Source organism: Sturnus vulgaris, chromosome 9 (genome assembly GCF_052056855.1).
Source record: "Sturnus vulgaris isolate bStuVul1 chromosome 9, bStuVul1.hap1, whole genome shotgun sequence".
Classification (NCBI taxonomy): Eukaryota; Metazoa; Chordata; class Aves; order Passeriformes; family Sturnidae; genus Sturnus; species Sturnus vulgaris.
In genome coordinates this window covers 9,965,744-9,985,433 of record NC_142251.1, presented here as the reverse complement: position 1 = coordinate 9,985,433, position 19,690 = coordinate 9,965,744, and the positions used below count along the sequence as shown (strand labels likewise).

At 50.8% G+C, this 19,690-nt stretch overlaps 1 protein-coding gene across 1 annotated transcript in view; it reads right to left on the bottom strand.

Annotated features, from left to right (window-relative positions):
* ZSWIM5 (zinc finger SWIM-type containing 5) overlaps positions 1–19,690 on the bottom strand; it is a 97,862-nt gene that overhangs the window by 7,144 nt on the left and 71,028 nt on the right. The window contains exons 3-10 of the mRNA XM_014872083.2: positions 15,328–15,476; positions 14,526–14,676; positions 9,038–9,217; positions 6,593–6,769; positions 4,198–4,344; positions 1,468–1,605; positions 734–994; positions 202–337 (exon numbers count right to left, since the gene is read on the bottom strand). Coding sequence (XP_014727569.2) covers positions 202–337; positions 734–994; positions 1,468–1,605; positions 4,198–4,344; positions 6,593–6,769; positions 9,038–9,217; positions 14,526–14,676; positions 15,328–15,476 — 1,339 coding nt within the window. The remainder of the gene's footprint in view (positions 1–201; positions 338–733; positions 995–1,467; positions 1,606–4,197; positions 4,345–6,592; positions 6,770–9,037; positions 9,218–14,525; positions 14,677–15,327; positions 15,477–19,690) is intronic.

The window sequence follows — 19,690 nt, the reverse complement described above, 5'->3', positions numbered from 1 at the left end:
ACACAGATAGAAACCAGGAACCTCTTTGCACTGCTGTTGTGCCCAGTGGCCCTACACACTGCAGAAGATCCCATGGATGGCAAGCTCCAAGCTTGTCTCCACTCGCATCCCTGCTCTAAAGTTGCAAAGTATCCCAGCTTCCCAACAAGCACAGGAGAGAGGCAAAAAGGGGAGCAGAGACAGAATTAAACATGCACCAACCTCATGGCCCGCAAAGCCAGCTTGTATGCCAGGTCAGCATCGTGGGGCAGCAGGGCAGAGAACAGGTATTTGGCAAAGGTGTGCATGGGGACGCTCTCCCGGTGGATGACTTCTCCCAAGCCGCTGAAGGGACCACCTAGGCAGAAGCAGAGCCCATCAGCCATAATTAGCACAGCAGGATCTGTGGCTGGGGTCTGCACCACCCCAAAGCTGTGAGGATCTGCTGTTCAGCTCCCTGGTGTGTTACCCAAGTTGGATCCAGGGATGCTCCTTCCTTCTCTAAAAGAAAATAAGAAACTGAAGCCACGTGCTTAGCACCCTTCTCCATATTGCCTCTGACTTGGTCTTTTTCTAGGGATGCCAACAGACCCTTGCTTTGCCAGGTGATAGGGCAGAGCAGCCATCCTACAGGCTCTGCACCACATCCAGAGAGGAAGAAGAAGAATGGGCATAAATTTTGAAAAGGGCACCTCAGAGATGTTATCAACACTCGGCTAAGACACTACGTCAGCTAGATGAGCCAAGTCCCCACCTTCCAGCAGCAAGATGCATTGCTTCCGCAGGGTCTGCACCAGCACCGGGTCCAGCTCCAGGTCCTGCAGCCGGGCAATGATCTGCTCCTCATTGCGGCACACCTTGTCCTGGGCATAGAGACCTTCAGGCATCACTCTCTGCTGACCCATCCCCATCAGGGCCACCTCTAAGGCCAGGGACAGGTAGGACTCATCACCCTCTTGGCTGCCGGTCACGACGGGCACATGTTGATACACTGGTGGTTTGGAGTCCCCAGCGTCTGAAAGGAGGAAGAGAAGATGCAGTGGGGTTAAAAGAGTCTTCCCAGACAGCAAAATCATTGCAGAGAAAAACCTCTCACTTCAGGAGCAAGACTCACTCTTCCCTTCCTGCCTGCTTTCAGTTACCCAGAAACAAAAGATGAAAGCTCCCTGAGGGAGATGTGGGCTTCACCCTCTCTTGCTGCTCACGTTAAGAGATGCTAGGAGATGTAGGAGACCCAAAACATGTGCAACAGGGTGCACAGCTACACCAGAGCCTTCCCATGGACCTGCTCTGCTCTGGCTTCAAACCCTGAGGCTGAGAAAAATCTATTTCTCTCTACTCACTACCTTCTTTGCACTGCAGCTCTGCCCTGGTGCTCCTGCCAAGGCAGAGACGGGGGGACTCAAGATTCCAGGCGTCCAGAGCCCCAGATCTGCACCCACCTCAGCCACAGCCACCAGGAAGGGATCCAGGAGGAGCACTTGGTACCTGAAATTTCAAGGCAGTTTTCCTCTTCTAATCTACAAGCTTCGGTCAGGGTGAGAAAGAGGCAGCCAATGGGGTTCAGAGGGTGGCCTACCCAGCCCTCCAGGTTGGTGATGGTTGTCGCTCCTCGCTGCAGCAGCTCTGGATAAAACAGAACAGGATGATGGTAAAAGTAAGGAATTCAAAGACAAGTTCTGCACCCAGAGAGGCTTATGAGACCAGAAGACTTTCTTGTCCCACAGCTTGGGTCACAGGGACCTCTAGGGACAACTCTGGCACGGTAGTTCACAAGGGCAAGGAGCAGCAAAGAGCAGCCACTTTGCACAGACAACTGAGGGAGCAGGCACACACATTAAAACAAGGTGTCCCTAAGGGCACATAAGATGCAGCGATTCATTCTTTGTTCCAAGAGGACATGAGGGTCTGCAGAGTCCCAAAGAAAAGGTCTATAATGCCAGAACTGCAGCTCAAAGACTGATTTGCAATAGTAGCCTGAATGTTTTGGAAACACAAGCAGAAATCTCTCCTGAGATGACAAAGACTTTCAGTGAATCTTAGAAATTCCATCTTTTGGTGATCTCAAGCTGGCTGAGCTGGCAAGGACCAGGAGTCGCTGACCTTCAGCAGCACTGCAGTAACTGACCCCGGCTCCTTGCCAATTGCAACTGCAAAAGGAGCAACACTGGGCTTGTCTCCTGGTACATTTACTCAGGAAATGCAAGGTGGAAGTAGCACACACAGCCAGTTACTGCTGCTCTGCAGTCAGACAGGTCCTCTTCAATGCGGGCAGCACTTGCCTGGGCAACCCTTACAGGCAACCAGACACAGCAACAGTGGGAACAGGAACATCCCTACTGGAGCAGCCTGAAGACAGCATGTGGCCAGCTCTGTCCTTAGCATGTGGGTATCAACTCAAGCAAATTGGTTTGTCTTCTGAGGACATGAGCAGTCCCTCTGCAGTGCTGACCATCCTCCACCTCTGCCACTCTGAATGGGGCAGCACAATTCTTACAGAATCATAGAATCACTAGGTTGGAAGGGACCTTCAAGATCATCGAGTCCAACCTATACACTAAGACCTCAACTAAACCATGGCACTGAGTGCCACATCCAGTCTTTTTTTAAACACATCCAGGGATGGTGACTCCACTGCCTCCCCGTGCAGACCATTCCAGTACTTTATCACTCTTGCAGTAAAAAAACTTTTTCCTAATATCCAACCTATATTTCCCTTAGTCCCTTATTTCCCTTAGCAGCTTAAGACTGTGTCCTCTCGTTCTGTCAGTTGCTGCCTGGAGAAAGAGACCAACCTCAAGTGACTACAACCACCTTTCAGTTATTGTGGCCAAAATGCAGGACTCAGCACTTGAACTTATTAAACTTATTCTTATTAAACTTAATATTCTTATTAAACTTAATCTTATTGGACTCTACCCATCCATCCAGCCATTCCAGGTCTCTCTGCTGAGCCCTCCTACCTTCCAACAGATCGACACATGCTCCCAGCTTAGTGTGCAAAATTACTGATGAAAGACTCAATACCCTCATTCATGCCACCAATAAAAATATTGGACAGAACTGGCCCCAGCACAGAAGACCCCTGGGAGACACCACTGGTGACTGATCCCCAGCTGGATGCAGCACTGTTCACCACCACTCTCTGGGCCCGGCCATCCAGCCAGTTCTTAACCCAGCAAAGAGAGCTCCTGTCCAAGCCGTGGGCTGCCAGCTTCTCCAGGAGTTTGCTGTGGGAGACAGTGTCAAAGGCCTTGCTGAAGTTCAAACAGACAACATCCACAGCCTTTCCTGCATCCACCAGGTGGGTCACCTGGTCATAAGAGGAGACCAGGTTGATCAAACACAACCTACCCCTCCTAAACCCATGCTGGCTGGGTCTGATACCCTGGCCATCCTGTAAGTGCTGCATGATGACACTCAGTATAAACTGTTCCATTACCTTACCTGGTATTGAGGTCAGGCTAATTGGCCTGTAATTTCTAGGATCCTTCTTCCTAGAAATCCTCACACCCTTTTTGTGAATGGGTGTCACATTGGCCAGCTTCTAGTCATCTGGAACCTCACGAGTGAGCCAGGACTGTTGGGAAATGATGGAGAGCAGCTTCACAAGATCACCTGCCAGCTCCCTCATCACCCTGGGGTGGATCTCATCCAGTCCCATGGACTTATGAACATCCAAGCAGCTCAGCAGTTCTCTGACTGCCTCCTCCTGGATAACAGAGGGACCGTTCTGCTCCCTGACACCATCTACCAGCCCAGGAGGGCAGTTGTCCCAAGGACAAGTTGTCTTCCCACTAAAGACTGAGGCAAAGAAGGCGTTAAGCACTTCTGCCTCCTCCTCATCTGCAGTTACTAAGATCTCTCTCACATCCAGTAGAGAATAAAGGTTGGTCTTACCCTTCCTTTTGCCGTTAATATATTTGTAAAAACATTTTTTATTATCCTTTACAAAAGTTGCCAAATAAAGTTCAAACTGAGCTTTGGCCTCTCTTATTTTTTTCCTACATGTCCTAGCAACCCCCTTAAATGCTTCCTGAGAGACCTGATCCTCCTTCTAAAGATGATATATCCTCTTTTTATTCCTGAGTTCCTTCAAAACCTCACTGCCCATCCAGGCTGGACATTTGCCTCATCAAGTTGGAAAAGACTTTTCCAACTGACTGAGACACCCTGGCCACACATCACAAGGCACTTCTCACGTAGCTCTACTCGTACCTTTCTTCTGATGCTTATATATTTCCAGCTGCCTTTGCTGCTGCAGTCGCAGGGTGTTGATTATGGCCACAGTTAGTCGGAGAGCTTCTCTGGGATAACCATGGGAGCGCAGAGCATCCACCCGAGCACAGGCTGTTGGGACGTGTTCTGCAAGGCAAGAGCAGGGGCACGGCTGAACCAGAGGAGCACAGGCACTGACAGGATGGTACTCATGGGGCACCTTCTACTCATGCTCCCCACACCCGAACTAAACTCCTGCTTCCTGTCTTGAATTCATCCCTTTCTCCCTGCTCCTGGAAAGGATGCCTACCAGGAATACTAACGGGACTCCTGCCACATTCAACCCACAGCAGCCACGTCAATACCTAAATCCCCACCTCCGCAAAGCTTATCTAATGGAAGCATTTCCAGCACACCATTGCTGCAATACGACAGCTCCAACACAGGCTGTAACATCCCTGCCGCTCATTTCTCCTAAAATCTCCATGGCCTGTCTCGATTTCTCTCACTGCTCTCATGGCACAGGTGATGATACACAGGGTGAGGCTGGGCATTCAGCACTGTGCTGGGGACACTGGTAGATTTGGGGTGATGCTTTGAACTGACTCCTTAACACCTCCATGGAGAGAGCTCTGCAGACATCCTGTCTCTTCTGCAGTTCTCCTACCTGGTGTTTTATTATTAGGAACAGTTGCACGAAACCCCCTCCCAAGACTCACAGTTGCTTAGGAATTCATCTGCTCCTGCTGCTTATTGCTCACCTGAAATCACAAGCAACTGTGGAGAGGATTATGACTGAGTGAGACATTAGCAGGAGCAGATGACATGACATGCTGCATAACAAGCAGCAAAAATCCCATTTTCTTTCAAAATGTCCTACCAAGGGGAGAAAAAAAATCCCAGGCAAACACAGACAATCTGAGGTTATTGTAGAGGGATAATTTCTATTCCTGGAAGAGCTCAGAAATCTCTGGAAATGCAGACAACCACCTCCACAAATGGGGTATCCACATCCCAAAGGTCACCCACAAGGAATACATGAGGAAGAGATTTCAGAACAAACACATCTGTAAAAGAGCTTCTTGTTGCTCCCTCTATTCATTTGCTAAATGGATGAAATATTCATCTTCTCACTGAATTTATCACTGGAAGTTGCTGACAAATCACCCTTCTCTCCCAGCACTGAGTCCCTGAAGAGGTGCCAAGAAAGCAAAAGCGCAAAATCCAAAAATCATGGCAAATACATCAGACAAATAACATGCACCAACTAGCTGGGGAAAAGAGATCACCAGAACCCAGATCAGCCTCAGGACAGGGGAACTGTGGCCACCATGTCCCTTCCAGATGGAGTCCATGGATGCACTAACCTACAACCCCTGCCTGTGGCTGTGTAGGAAGGAGAATTCCTGCCTGCAGCTGCCCAGAACTCTTCCCAGAGCAGAAATATCCTCTCCTGCTCCAGCTAAGGTGTACCAGCAGCCTACATACGGGCCCTTCCTATCTCCTGGCATTAACAGCAACTTAGTGCCTGCTACTCCAGAAACTACATCTCTAGACAACTTTAAATATTCTCTTTCCTGGTGGCAGATCCCAGCTTCTAGAGTAGACAACAGTGAAATGGTGGGATTTGACCTGTTCTGTGTTCATATATTCATCTCTTGGACTGTAGGGCATAAGTAATCCCCATTTCCTGGAGGTGGGTGGAGACTTCTGTCTCTCATTTTGGGGTCTTAGGGCTGACAGCCACACCAGGTTCCCCCACAAGCCCTTCACTCTCTCATTCCCATCCCAGACTGCAGCTGTCAAGGGTCATAGACCTGCCCAGGGTCATGACTTAGCAGGAGAGAATTTGTGTGGCTTGAGGTACTTGGGCTAAAAGTCTACAACACAGGAGAGCTCTTGGCTTGCCTGATCCTGTATACCTTAAGCTCCCATCAGGCTTAATTGTACTGACTGCTAATTGCCTTTAAGGGAAGACTAACAAGAAGTGACAGCAGGAAAGAGAAAATCCAGAGGATACAGCTGTGCTTTGCAGTCAATTTTCAAGAGACTTTAAGTGTCTGGACCCCCTGTATTGGAAACAGTGAGAGGTTGCTCTGGAGACAGACAAACACTGGCAGGATGAAAAGGGACATGATGAGCTTGATCCAAACTGCCCAAAGAGAAGCCCAGACTGTAAATATGTGGAGATTGCTCTAAGGACTGTGGCTGGGGTGTGGGTGGGCATTAAAGTCTTCTGCTCCCCCCACTCCTCAGGCTAAGAACCAGGATAGCAATTTCAGTCTAGAATGCAGAAACTTGCAAGGACCCAGGGTAGCCTCACTCAGGTGACTCCCCTCCACTAGCAGCCCTACCCAAACAGGCCATGAGAGGGGCTGCTGGTTTGGACACTCACCCAGCCACAGTGGCTGTCCCTGGGAGTTGAAGAGGAGGCTCTCCCCCTCCCGCTGGTAGGAGGGGGACACGTAGAAGTCACTGCTGATGATGCGCTGCAGGTGGCTGTCCTGCCAGTGCAGGTCACAGCCCTCGATCGCCCGAGTGAACACAGTTCGTCTGGGCCTGGCCAGGGAGTCTGCAAAGAGAAAAACCATCAGTGCCCTGGTGGGGCAGGGGCAGCCTGTTCCTCCTCCCAGACATGACCTCCCTGGGCAGAGCTATGCCTTTACAACGAGAGCAAAACCTGGTCTCACCTCAGCAATTGCCAAGATGGACACGGGCTCTGGCTTTGGATACCTCTGCCTACTGCTGCCTACCCCATCTCTGAGGGGGACTAAGGTCTCCTCAGACAGCACTGCTAAGTGACTTCCTAGAATACCTGACTTGGTCAGAGAGGTGAGAAAAGAGGCAGGTACCAGCCGTCCCTTTGCTTTGTGACCACAATCCACTGTCACACACAAGGCTGAGGCCTTGAAACTTGGCAGTGAGTTCCCTCCCCTGTGACACTGAGCATGCAGGCAGCTGCCCCAGGGTCAGGATTGGGCTTCCTCAGCATTACTGCCCTGCAAGCACCATGAGCTCCTCTGCTCCAACACAAAGTCTCAGCTTCACTGAACTGCAGCTTCTTTGATCAGCAGCATATGAAGCCATGAAGGGAACCACACGAGTGTATCTTATCGCCCCCGGGTGATGGGGTGGAACCATCACCCTCCAGCAACCTCTGTGGGCTGGGTGAGGGAGCTGGAAGGGAGGAGACAGCATCATCTGAAACCTCACTGCTGCCCTGCACCAGATATCTGTGCTCCTCTTCAGAGCTGCTCTGTAACTTCATGGGCATTTCTGAAACTACCAAATGCTGGATTAGCATTTCACCCCATCCAGACCGATGAAGACAAGGGGTTTGTTATGAGGAAAAAGCCTGTCTGGAGCAATCCCACTATCACTCCAGCCACACTGGATCATGGAGGCCAAACACAGCTGGCAGGCTGCAAAACGGGAAGCCCCAAAGGGGGTGCAATGCTCCGTGTTAGGTCCTGCAACTCGCAAGAGGGGCCGAGTTAAATGCCTTCAAGGGCGGAAAACAAAAGGCACTGTTCAAAGCTGATCCAGGGAGGCTGGGTAAACATGCTCCGGAAACGATGGCAACAAGCAATTAGCCGGAATGCTGCAGGCACCCTGAGGTGGAGAGAAATTAAACAGGTGTTTGTATGTTGAGAACCAAGCCTGCTCACTTTACCAGGAAGGATTTCAAGAATCAGCTGTTCTTCAGTAATAAAAGGGGCTGTCAACAATCTGGAGCAGTATTTGCATATGCACAAACATGAACCCCAGGACACCTCCAGGATCTGTGCTGCTTTCAGTCCCCTTCTTGGAGAGGCAGGAGCACAGGGAGAAGGGGACATCCCTGGCATCTGCTTTGGGAACTCCCTGCAGATCTAAAGTAAGTGATCTGTTCAGCCCTACTAACCTTCCCCAAATGCCAGAGCAAATCCCTAGGAGAGTAGGGAACACCAGAGGGGGTAGTCCTGAGGCTGGAGCAAGGCCAGGTTTAAATTAAGCTGCTCTCTGAGGAAGAGCAAAGGGAGGCCAGGCACGTGGTCCTGGTCGTGGCTGGGGTGGTTGGCAGGACAGCCACGCTCCCAAACTGCTGCTGAGGGACTAATCCCACCCAGAAGAATGAAGTTTTCCCTGTGGCTCAGCTGCTGTCCCCCTCTCCTCCACCCACTTTGATCACACATAATACACCAAAGAGCAATTCCAATGCAGCAGACAGAGGCATGTGAAGAGCAGTAACTTTCAATTAATGTCAACTTCAGGCAAAAGGAAGGGAAAAGAGTGCTTAAATGCAAAGGGATCAAATGTTTTGTCAGCAGTTGAGAAACTATTTTAGCACGAAGGAACAACCCCTTAACTGTATTGCTCTGTCTGTGCTCTGCACTTGAACTGCGTTAACATTCCTGGCTAATGACTTCCCTACCACCTGAATCACAGCCTTTAAGTGAGGCTTAAGGGCTGGGAAATGGGCTCTGCACCATCTCCAGCTCCTCACTCTCACATTACAGCCAGGACTTCTGAGCTCGGCTCTGCTCTGTTGCAAGCCGTACTGTTTTTCTGTTACTTCATGCCTAACCCTGCACAGACTGTAGGGGTCTAAACTCCCCCAAAGTCAACTTGCTTTAAAACAGTCTCTAAACTCAAAAACACAGGCAACTTTACTCTGTAGCAAAGAAGCAAGCATTTATATATAAAACCAGAAGCTGTGAAGACAAATATTTTGTGTTCCTATGACTCGCAGAAATGTCACCAGCAGCTGAATCGAGTTCTCTCAGTTTTGGGGTGAGTTTTGACCTGGACCCAACCCCTGTGGCTGTCAGCTGGATTTCCAATCCCTGCCCGGACTCACCTTGGCTGTGACCGGAGCTCTGCGTAAGCGCGTTAGTGATGTTGGGAAGCTCGTTACCGTAATTGCCATCTTCCAGGGGACACACGTCCATCTCGCCCCACTTGCGCAGCTGCCGGAGCCAGCAGGATTTCTCTTCCAGCTTGCAGTGTGGGTTTAACACCACGCACACCCACAGTGCCCCTAAACAAAGCCAAGAAATCACGGAGGTGCCACTGCCATGCGTGCAGGGCAAAGCTCTCCTGCTGCTGCGCTTGCCCCAAGAGCCTGCAAGGTTCCATCGAGGTTTGTAAACTCATTTCAGAGTAACGCACGCACCCGGGAGGGGGATTTACACAGCTTTTAAATGGGAAGGAAATTAACTCTATCCCAGCTGAAACCAGGACAAAGTAAAACTCCTCCATAATGAAGCTAAATTATAATCTCATGAGATGGGGGACAGTGGGGAGGAGGGAAGGAGAGAGAGGCTGTGTATGAATTTGTGAGTGCTTCTGTCTGCCAGGACAAATCTAGTGTTTGAACTACACATCAAAGCATGCTTAAAAACACCCTGGCAAGCTGCAGAGTCTGTATCTCCAAAGACTAACCTGATTTTGATCCTACCCACGTTCCAAGCGCTTTAAAACCCGCTCTGAATGCTATTTCATCTGCCATTGTTCTTCAGGCCATTTGCATTCAACTATTTAAAAAGGAGATTTGGTGTATTTTATTTCTTTTTTTTTTTTCTTTTTCAATCCCTAGTAGCCCCCAGCCTGCAGAGAAACCAGCAGAGGAACCTGGAGCTTGGCTTGATGTCTTGCAGGCAAGAGCCCACCCTGATGTGAGTCCTTTGGATCCCACAAGCCAAGTTGCTCACCAGTAGGACACCCACGCTGACACCCTCTGGGTCAACCATGGGACCTCACATGATGCTGATGATGCTGTCTGCTCTGTGAGGCAAAACCAGGACCAATGATGGGCACCATCTGTCATCATTAAGATCCACCTCATGCTTTCATAAAACAGGGCTGATACTGGTGCTGCTAACTGAGCCTTGCAGACTATTCCAGGTCACTCACTGCTCCGATATGGCCTACAGCAACCTAAGTAAGTGCAAACCCGTGAGTTCTTCTTTAGCTAATTCGATTTCTACCCAAATTTCCCTGCAGGACTGCCAGGATGCAGCATGTCCCCTCCCTTGTGCTTCCCTACAGGGTGGGATGGCTGTGGGCTGCCACAGCTGCAATGTGAGGTGTCCCCAGGGATCCCCTTGGGCTGAGCAGTTCCTGCTGCTCCTCTCTTTGCCCATGTCAAATCCTATCACACACATGGGACAACTCAGCTTCCTGCAGAAATACCCTCCCCGCCTCTCCTCCACAGGCTCAACAGAGACCTGGAGCACCTTCTTTCTCCCTGTCCAGTCTACTGCTGTCCCTTACCTCTCCATCACTCCCAGAGCCAAAGTTCCCATCCCAAAGTGACAGCCAATGGCACGACAACATCACCCACACGCCTCCACTGCACAACAAGGAGATTCCTCCACAAGCCCAAACCACCTCCCTCACTGGCTGTGTTTTGTGCAGCAGCTCCCCAGCTGCACAGCCCAGCCATTGAGCCAAACAGCCCCAAGCAAGGCTGCAGATCCAACAGGAGCCAGAGCAGCTGGTCCCTCTGCCAGACACCGTGAGGCAAACCCAGGCTGAGCAGTGATGTCCTGGCCCTGGCTCCGCTCTGGTGCCTCTCCGTTCCTCTGCATTACAGCCGAGCTTTGGTGGTGCTTTTGGGGTGCGTGTCCCCAGACCAATCCTTTGCCAGTTGGAACTTGTAGACATGTCTGGTTCAAAACATTAGTAAGGCGTGGAGGCTGTGCATGTCTGGCTCCTTGGAGCCGCCTGGCTCAGCAGGACAGACGTCACCGCGTCACAACGCAGATGGTGGCAGCAGCATCCAGGAATGGGCACAGAAAAGCAATTGCAGGCACAAGCATCAGCAAATGTCCAAAGCAGCCCTTGCCAGGTTCAACTCAATTTCTGCTCCCAGGAAACCCCACCAACACCTCACTTCCTTCTGATTTTTGAGTTGCAACATCAGCAGTCAATTAACATGTAAAAGAGGTTCCTCCTTAGGGGCCCCATCCTTACCATAGCAGGTCTATGTCACTCACTCCCAGGCTCCTGCAGGCTCCCCGGAGGATACTTATACATGGCATCCTTTTAAAAATCAGGTCTCAGCTCCAGAAAATGAGTCTTCCTTAAGGAAGGGGATAGAACTTCCCACCTCCTCAGGTGGCCATGAGATAAAACCTGCACTCTTGGTGTCGGGCACTGCCTTCCCATCAGTGCTCCCTGTTGTCATTGCTCTTCTTCGCCCACTTTGGGGGTGCTTGTGTGAAAAGCAGCCTCGGGCAGTTTCAACTCACGCCTCTGAGGGTGCACAGAGCTTGGCTGGCAGGCAGTAACAAGGCTTGGTGCTCCAGCTTCACCGCCCCCAGGAATGGGATGCACTCGCTGGATTTTTGGCTCCCACAGCTCCACTAATATGTGTTCTTGGAAGCCTCATGACTTTGCTGCCTATTTTTGACAGCCCTCTGAGGCATCCTTTGCATGCCAAAACATTATGCCCCTGGGCTCTCCTGCAGAAAGAACAAAGTGGTAGGGAGGTGGGAACCAGGAGGGAAGTGAGATTTGCATCTGTCTCGGTCATGATAATTATCTGGGAGATATAATAGAGTGGTTTTCTGAGCCCTGTGGTCAAGTGACATCAGCTGACAGCACAAGTGACTCCTGTCCTGAGCCGAAATGCCACATCAGGTCAGACTCCTTGTCTCTTCACAGGCTGCAGAAACCTTCATCTGAACTTTCTGATAGCAAGAGGTTAAGTGGGGAACAAAGCGGCAGATCACGATTAAGCTAAGCCTCTAAACAAAAATGCTTTTTGATGATGGGGCTGGGTGCAGAGACGGGGTCAGAGCCTTCCCAGCCCAGTGGCCCTGGCTGCTGGCCCCAGAGAAGACAGGCACTCCAATCCCGTGCCCAAGTTTCCCAGCCATCAAAGAAATTCTCCCGTTTCCCACAGGGTCGCTCCCCGGCTTAATCTGCTGAAATTCCCCACTGTAAACAAGTGGCCGAGATAAATAAACCCGTCTCCAGGCAGATTAAGGTCAGGCTGCACTTCAGCTGGTTTTTCGTCTATTTTTTGTAATTAGGCTTTAATCGTAAGTACTAATGCGCCAGGGCAAATACTCCCACGCTGCTGAGCTCTCCATCCAGCAGGTCCTTCCTCTGGCTCCCAGCAGACGGGGCAATAGAGGTTCAATTGGCAGCACATGAACAAGCGAACGATCCCGTTTTTATTTTAATTTTCTTTTTTTTTTATAACTCTGAAATCCTGTAAAATCCTCTACATTTTCCCCAGCATAAATCCACAATCTTCTTTAAGGCTGATCTTCTTCCAATCCCACGCAAGTCTGTGAAGCAGTCTTTGCTAAAATCGATCATTAATAATTAAACACGTGCCCAAAATAATTTCCAAAAGGACCATTTTTTGCTTCTAAGTGGTGGATTGTGGTCTGTGCCAGGGCTTCCCGTGGCAGCTGGCAACAGGCCACTCATCCCTCCCTTCAGCAGTAATGGTAACGCTGGCACCTTAGGCATCCACAGCCCACAGACAGTGGGATGTGGTGATTCCACTGCCCCACGTGCCCTGGCTATTGCTACCTGCCCAGGGATGGTTTAGGACACCTCTCTGCATTCCTGATGTTTGTTACTGGTGATTACCCCCAATTCAGAACAGCTCTGGTCTCTCTGTGGCTCCACACCTCCTTCAGAGATATGCTCTGTTCCTACAGCAAACACTGCCCAAGGGCAAATGCAAAAGGCTTCCATAAAATGGGGGAATAATTCCTGCTTTGAGTACAGTCCATGCCCATCCTGGAGCTGCTTCTTGGAACATCACTGTGTCCTCTACAGGAGCCTCTCCTCAGCATGGAGATGCCCAGACCCTCACGTGTGACATGCCTATGCCAGGCGAGCTGCTCTGACGTGTGTTGGCTGGCACCACACTTCCCCTGCTGTCGTGTTGATCCAGCACTGGTAGGGCCCTGACATTCCCCAGTCACTTTGCCATCTGCCAACAGGAACATGCTGCCACCTCCTCCCACTCTGCCGACCAAACCTGCGTGCACCAACCTGGTCCTTGTACAGTTAAACCAAGACTGAAACCCAACCACTTTCCCCTCGCCTGGGCAGGAAGGGAGGGAGGGCTCTTGGCTTGGATAGCAGCTTGGAAATCTGGCCAAATAATCTGTAATTTTAAGCAAATTGCTTCCTGAGTCCAGGCCTGCCCACACACCCATCCATTCATATATCACCAATGTGTTTGCTTTCTTCCATGTGGAAATTCTGGCTTGGTGGACTTGGCCATCTCTGCAGGATCCTTGCATATCCAATTGTCTAGCTGCAGCATCCCAAAATCCTGGAAATATCTTCTTGGCAAGCAAGCACAGATGAGCTCTCCAGAGCTGGTGTGGTTATTTCCATCCAGGAAACTTCATACAGAAACAAGACATCCCAGCCCTGCCCAGATCTTGTCTGCATAGTTTGGCCAGGGTTCTCAGCTTCATTTCTGTTTGCATTTGCTGGGCACTTAGTAGGTGGGTATGTGATTCCCAGCTGCAGTCTCAGATATTCCAGATCCCAGACCATCCTAATCCTTCCTCCAGCTCTACCATATCCCTTTGGTGCCAGCCCATCAGCCCTTGCCCTTGCACAGTATCTCCTACCAGCAGGCTGCAGAGGAGCTCAAACTCACTCATCAAACTATGGCTTAAGTCAAACTATTCACCCAAGATCCCACATGTCCAGGAGAGCCCAGAACTGCAGGGTTAACTTCACCACACAACCCCACTCCCCAAGCTCACGTCATCTAAATGTTTTATTCTAATGATATTACAGTGTCAGCCAGCTGAGCTGGTGTCTAAGATGCTTAGCTAGAATTACCCAGAACTGCATTTCTCTCACAGCCAGGCTCTGTGCTGCCCATCCTGCCCCCTCAGCCTGGAAACGTGCACTACAGCAGACAGAATCTGTTAGATGTGATGAGACTTGAGAACCTGCCTTTCCCTCTCTGGATCATGGTTCCTCCAGGAACAGAACTTCCACATCCAGGCTACATCCAGCCCCTGGGGCTCTCCAGCCCCGAGTCCTCCCTTGCAAAGGCTTTGAGGCAGCTCACCAAACACCAGCCTGCTGGAAGCATGGGATCAGCAATACACAGCACACCTGTCATCTTTGATCCCTTTGCAGGAGAGGGGCAGGTTTAAGGTTTTGAACTGTGTGGTTTGGGCCTGATCCAGCTGTCTCACAGTGATTCCCTAACAGGGCATAGAGGAAGGTCTTGGCATGTCTCAGGGTCTCTGTTCCCAAAAAAGAGTCCCATAGGGCCTCTGTAATGATGTCCATTGGCCCAGCAGCCTAGGTAACTCTGCTCCTCTCTGCGAGGCAGTGACCCTTACCCAGCTCATCCCAGAGCTGCCGGCACTTCTCTGTTATGCCTGTCCCCTGCTGCCTCCAGAGGGAGAGCCGAGGATCAGCCATGAACTGCTCTGTTATCAATGTCAGCATCCTGGCCCCGTTGGAGTCCCTCATGCGCAGCATCTCCCGGACCTGGAAAGGACAAAGAGAAAGTCTTGGGTGAGACAAACCATGATCCCTCAAGAGGTGTTTGAGACATGTTCACCTGTCTTGCAACCCACAGCTCCCTCCCTGAAGGTCCAGACTGTAAATACAAACATACATATATGTATGTGTGTATGTGTGTATATAATATGTAGTCACACATTATAATCCTTATGCAATGGCTGTGATGAGGCTGATTGGAGCCCAACTGAGTAGCAGTCACAGCCAGACTGTGAAGGAGACTCAGACTAAGAACATGAAAGCAAAGCCCTTCTGCAAAGAAAGAGAAAAGCCCATAGGTTGGTGAGGTTTGTGGGTTATGGTCCCGCCTTCCCATAGTCTTGGTAGACTCTGCAGGGTTGGCTTTTTCCCCTCTGAGCTAAAGGGGAGATGGGGGAATGCACTTCCTTGCACAGGGATCACAGCACTCATGGGAGGAGGGAACCTGACAGGATAGCAGGTGAGACAACCCAGGCCTGACCCAGAGCCTGGATTACAACTGCCTGCTCCGTGACAGGGCGAGAAGGCACTGGAGCAGAGATTCCCAGCTGTGATGGGCACCCTGCCAGGGCAGCCAGTGAGTGCCAGCTACGTGACATGTTGAGCAGAGATGGGAGAGAGCAGCCGGCTCCTCCTCACCTTGGCAAACATGGAGTTGAGCTGCTTCCCCGAGCCGTAGTACCCTCCCTGAGATAGGAACAGCTTCACCTGCTCTCGGACCTGCTCCTCGTCCAAGTGCCAGCAGTTCTCGTCATCGATGCTGGCCCCAGCAGTGGGGTCAGGAGCACCTGAGAGGATGGGGGGAAGAAGAGAGACAACCAGGTTTATGGCAGCAGGGTCAGCAGTCCCACTAGCAAGGAGTGGACCTACCTCTATTTTATTAGGGACACACCTTTACTTTATCAGCTCAGGTGGCAGAAAACCAACTTGGTTCCTCAGCAGTGAGCTCAGCTGGCAGCACCGTGCTGTTCTAACACAGCCATCAAGAGGGATCCCGATCACAGGACTAATGCTTGCATAGCCCCTCATCCTCTGCACCCCATGTAAAATGAGGCTGAGGAAGACCAGGGACCTGCCTTCCTCCAAAGCCCCAGGAGTGCAGGCAGCACAGCTGCAGAGCCCGGAGCGCTCTGCGGCTCCAGGGATTGCCCAGCGTGCTCCTGCTCCACATCACCGGTTTGTTAAAGCATCAGTAAAGCTCCAATTCCTGCAAGCCCTTCCCCATGTCTGGAACAGTCTAACAAAGGTACTACTGCACTAGGGCTCCAGAGCCCTGGGTTAAACACTTGGTCCTGCCCCTCACTTGCTTTAGGACAGAGGACAAGTCCCTGGGCATCAATGTACCTGCATGAGAGAGACCTTCCATGAGAAAGAATGAAGGATCAATAATCCTTCAAGGAGCAAACTGTGACCAGAGCAGGGCCTTTGGCAGGCACACATATGCATTCACAGGCTGCATTTCATCTTCCAGAGAACAAAATAAAGACAGAAAACATACAATTGATTTAAACAAGTTGGACCAAATTTCCCTTGCCTTGCCCCTTTCAATTCCCATTTTCCTACCCTACATCCCAGCCATGAGTTCCAGGGCTCACAGGACAGGCAGCAGCACAACTCCAGTGAGCAGCCAAGAGCACCAAATGGAACAGAAACTTGGATTTTCAGCTGTCTGCTTTTGGATCCTACTCTACAGAAACTCCTTAGGGAAAACCAGTACTGAGTAGGGACTGCTGCAGCTGGAGGATGCTCCACTCTACTTTGGTCTGCTTCTCCTAATTTCCCTCTCAAGAGAGGAAGAGGGTCAGCACAAGAGCAAGGTGCTGCATGAGGAGCCATGGGATGCTGTAGCTAATACATTCCAAATTAAATCTTCATGATGTCTTTTCCAAAACTGGGATCTGGTTGGGGAGCAGACATCACTTTCCTACAGATATAGCCTGGGTGTGCTGTGCACCAGCCTTGTGTGTTGCTGAACTAGGAGCTCAAACACAATTCATGAAAATTGTGCTCCAGGATGCATGTTCAGCAGGGCAAGTGTCTCCTCCTGGCTTGTAAGCAAGACAACATCAACCTCAGGGGTTCTACTCCTCCAGCAAAGGCTGAGAACACTCCTGACCTGCTAAGATACAGTTATTTATATTTAATGTCCTTTACAAAATTACTTTAATTTCTGCTAACAGTCACTGCCTGAGAGAAATTCCAGCAAGCTCTAGGCATGCTGAAGGGACAGGATGTTGCTGCTCCCTCTGCAGAATAATTTATAGTCAACACAACCACATAATTGGGACGAGAGCTGAAGCAGCAGAAAGGAAATCACAGTTCCTGGATGAGCATGAGGACTTTTGCCACATATGCCCTGATCCTGATCCCACTCCCCTGCCATAGCAGTTAAACCCTTAGCTCCCAGCAAGGGGAGAGTCCTGCTCAGTGTTCCATCAGTCAGCTCAGAGTCCTGCCATAAGCCAGGAGGGACAATCACAGCCAGGGACAGGGACAGTCCATGCCGGCCCTCTGAGCTTTTCTGTGCCTTTTGCTTCCCTCCCCCAGCCTCATCCTTATCTCACAGATAAAGAGCAGACAAGCCAGTGATTATCCCCTATCAGGAACCGATGACTAATCTGTCTACCACAAGTGCTTATCCGGCCCCATCGCTAGGTATCCCAGACGCTTGCACTCTTAATATCCTCCTCCCCACCATCCTGCCAGCCACTCCCAGCTGCAGCTACAGCCAGAGCAGCCTCGACTGCCTCTACAGGGTCACCTGTCTGCATGGACAGGGACCAGGAGGACGTGGATGCCTGGGGTGATTCATCCCACCAGAGCTCAGCTCATCCCTCGTCCCTCACCGTGGCCACTGTGACAGATTAGGAAGGAGAAGGTCACAAAATGCAAAAAGTAGTGCATTTTTGGGGGTTCCCGGGGCTACCCCTCGCTGCCTGCTGCTCACACGTAGCGTTAGCGATGGAAAGCCCGAGCAGCAAGGAAGGGAGTGTGCAGCTAAATAAAACCTCCTCCTCCCACGCAACACATTGAGCACTTCGCACGTTGGGGTTCGGGCCGCAGCCAAATTAACAACGCGCCTCCCGCGCCTCCAAATAAAGCCCAAATTTGCTTGTAAATGTATTTTTCTCTCCTATAAAAGATTCAGAGAGAAGGCTGTAATAGCGAATTCCCACACGTGCAGCACAACCCCGCAGATAACGGGCTGCCCAATTACGCTGGGGAGCTGGATAAACATTTAAGAGCAAACAACAGGATTTGTGCTGGGTTTAAATATTAATGGCAGGATTTGTCCACTTCCCCTTGCCAGCGTTCACACCATGGGGGCTTCGGCAGCGGTATGCCGTGACGCAGCTGATGAGTGATTCCATGTCTCACTCAGCTCCAAAGGAGCTGGGAACGGCATGTAAAACAGCCCGGCGCCTGCATAACACATTTCTCATATAGCAGCATTCGTGCTCCAAAGAGCCCTGTTTCAGATGTGCTGGATCTTGGTCCTGCCGGATTCAGATTTAAGGAAACACCATTGCACATCTTGAGTGGAAAGAGTGTTTCACCAGTCCGTTTACACTGGCTGTAGAAACTGAGATAAAAATGCAATCCATCACACCCGAGCTGGGCTCCCCCTGAGCTGGGAGCTTGGGGGTTTAACTGTTTGACAGCCAAGTGAGACTTGGCAAATACAGCGACAGAGAAAAAAGGACTGGAAAAATCTACAAATTAGAAAATAGAGTGAAGTCAGGCATGGAAAATTCAACTCCTTGCTCAGAAATTAGCTGCCCAATATGAAGAAAATAAAAGGGGCTCCTGGACTGGGAAGGTGCAGGTTTTCAGGGCTGAGGAGTCAGTACAACCTTGTGGGTCATGCCAAAGCATTGGTACATCCCAAACCAAAGCTCCTGAACCCAAGAAGGGGGGGATATATCAGTGAGTAGTGTGGAGAGCACTCCCAGAACATCTGACTTGAAACAAGATTTGTGATACAAAGAAAAAGGAATGATTGTTATTTTTAACCAGTACCTGGAGCTGATAAAGTGATGCTAAAAGCCACCCAGTGATAAAGGTGGCTGCTCCAGCATCTCCCTTATGGTCACTTCACCCAGCTGTGCCTGGCAGCCATCAGTGGTTTGGGGCCTGTCCCTGCCAGCCCTGGGGTCAGTGGTGCCTGGAACAGGGCTGGCTGTCGTGGTGGCCATTCACAAGGGCCATCTCACGACTGCACATGGTGGTGTTGCTGAATGCCTCTGGGCTCCTCTCCGGCGTCCAGAGAGAAAACAGATGTGAAGGATCAGCTCAGGGCGGGGGGTGGGGAGGACACGGACAAATAAGCAAACGGCAGAAAACCTTGAAGAGAAAATAACCAGGCACCAGAAAGGAAATGAACTCTAACAAGGGATTAAAAATAGCAGCAAAGCAAGGAATCCAGCTCCGCCAAGACTCTGGGTTCGTTTTCAAGTGGAGGCAAGTCAGAGTGAGCTGCCAGAGCAGCCTGAAGATTCACATACACCTGACAGCAACGGGGCAAGGGAATCCAGACTGGCTCCCAGCATGGTGGACAGGAGCAATCTGGTCCAGCTGGTACCAGGATCTGGTGCAGCCGACTTTGGAAGCTGCTTGTCAAGCACCACTCGTGCTCGGGAGTCATCTGGCAACCCCAGTCGCTCTGCAAGACAAGGGGAAAAGCTGCCTTTCTCTTCAGCACTCAGGTGTGTTTTTTCCCTTAAATCCACAACAGTTTGGCAAACAGGAACACAAATGCCCTGGAGATCTGACCTTCTCCTCCTCCCCCGTGGGAAGGCAGAATTTCAAATAGATTTACTGGTGCTGCCCTCCAGACACTGTCTCGGGATGACCTGAAAGTCAAAGAGCGCCCGAGGACTCCTCAAACATCAGCCTTGGCTCGGTGTGACAGGACAGGCAGGGACGTCCTGCACACTGACCTGGCAGCCAACTTGCTGTGCACAAGGAGTGAGATGGGACAGTATTAGCCCAGGAGCTGAAG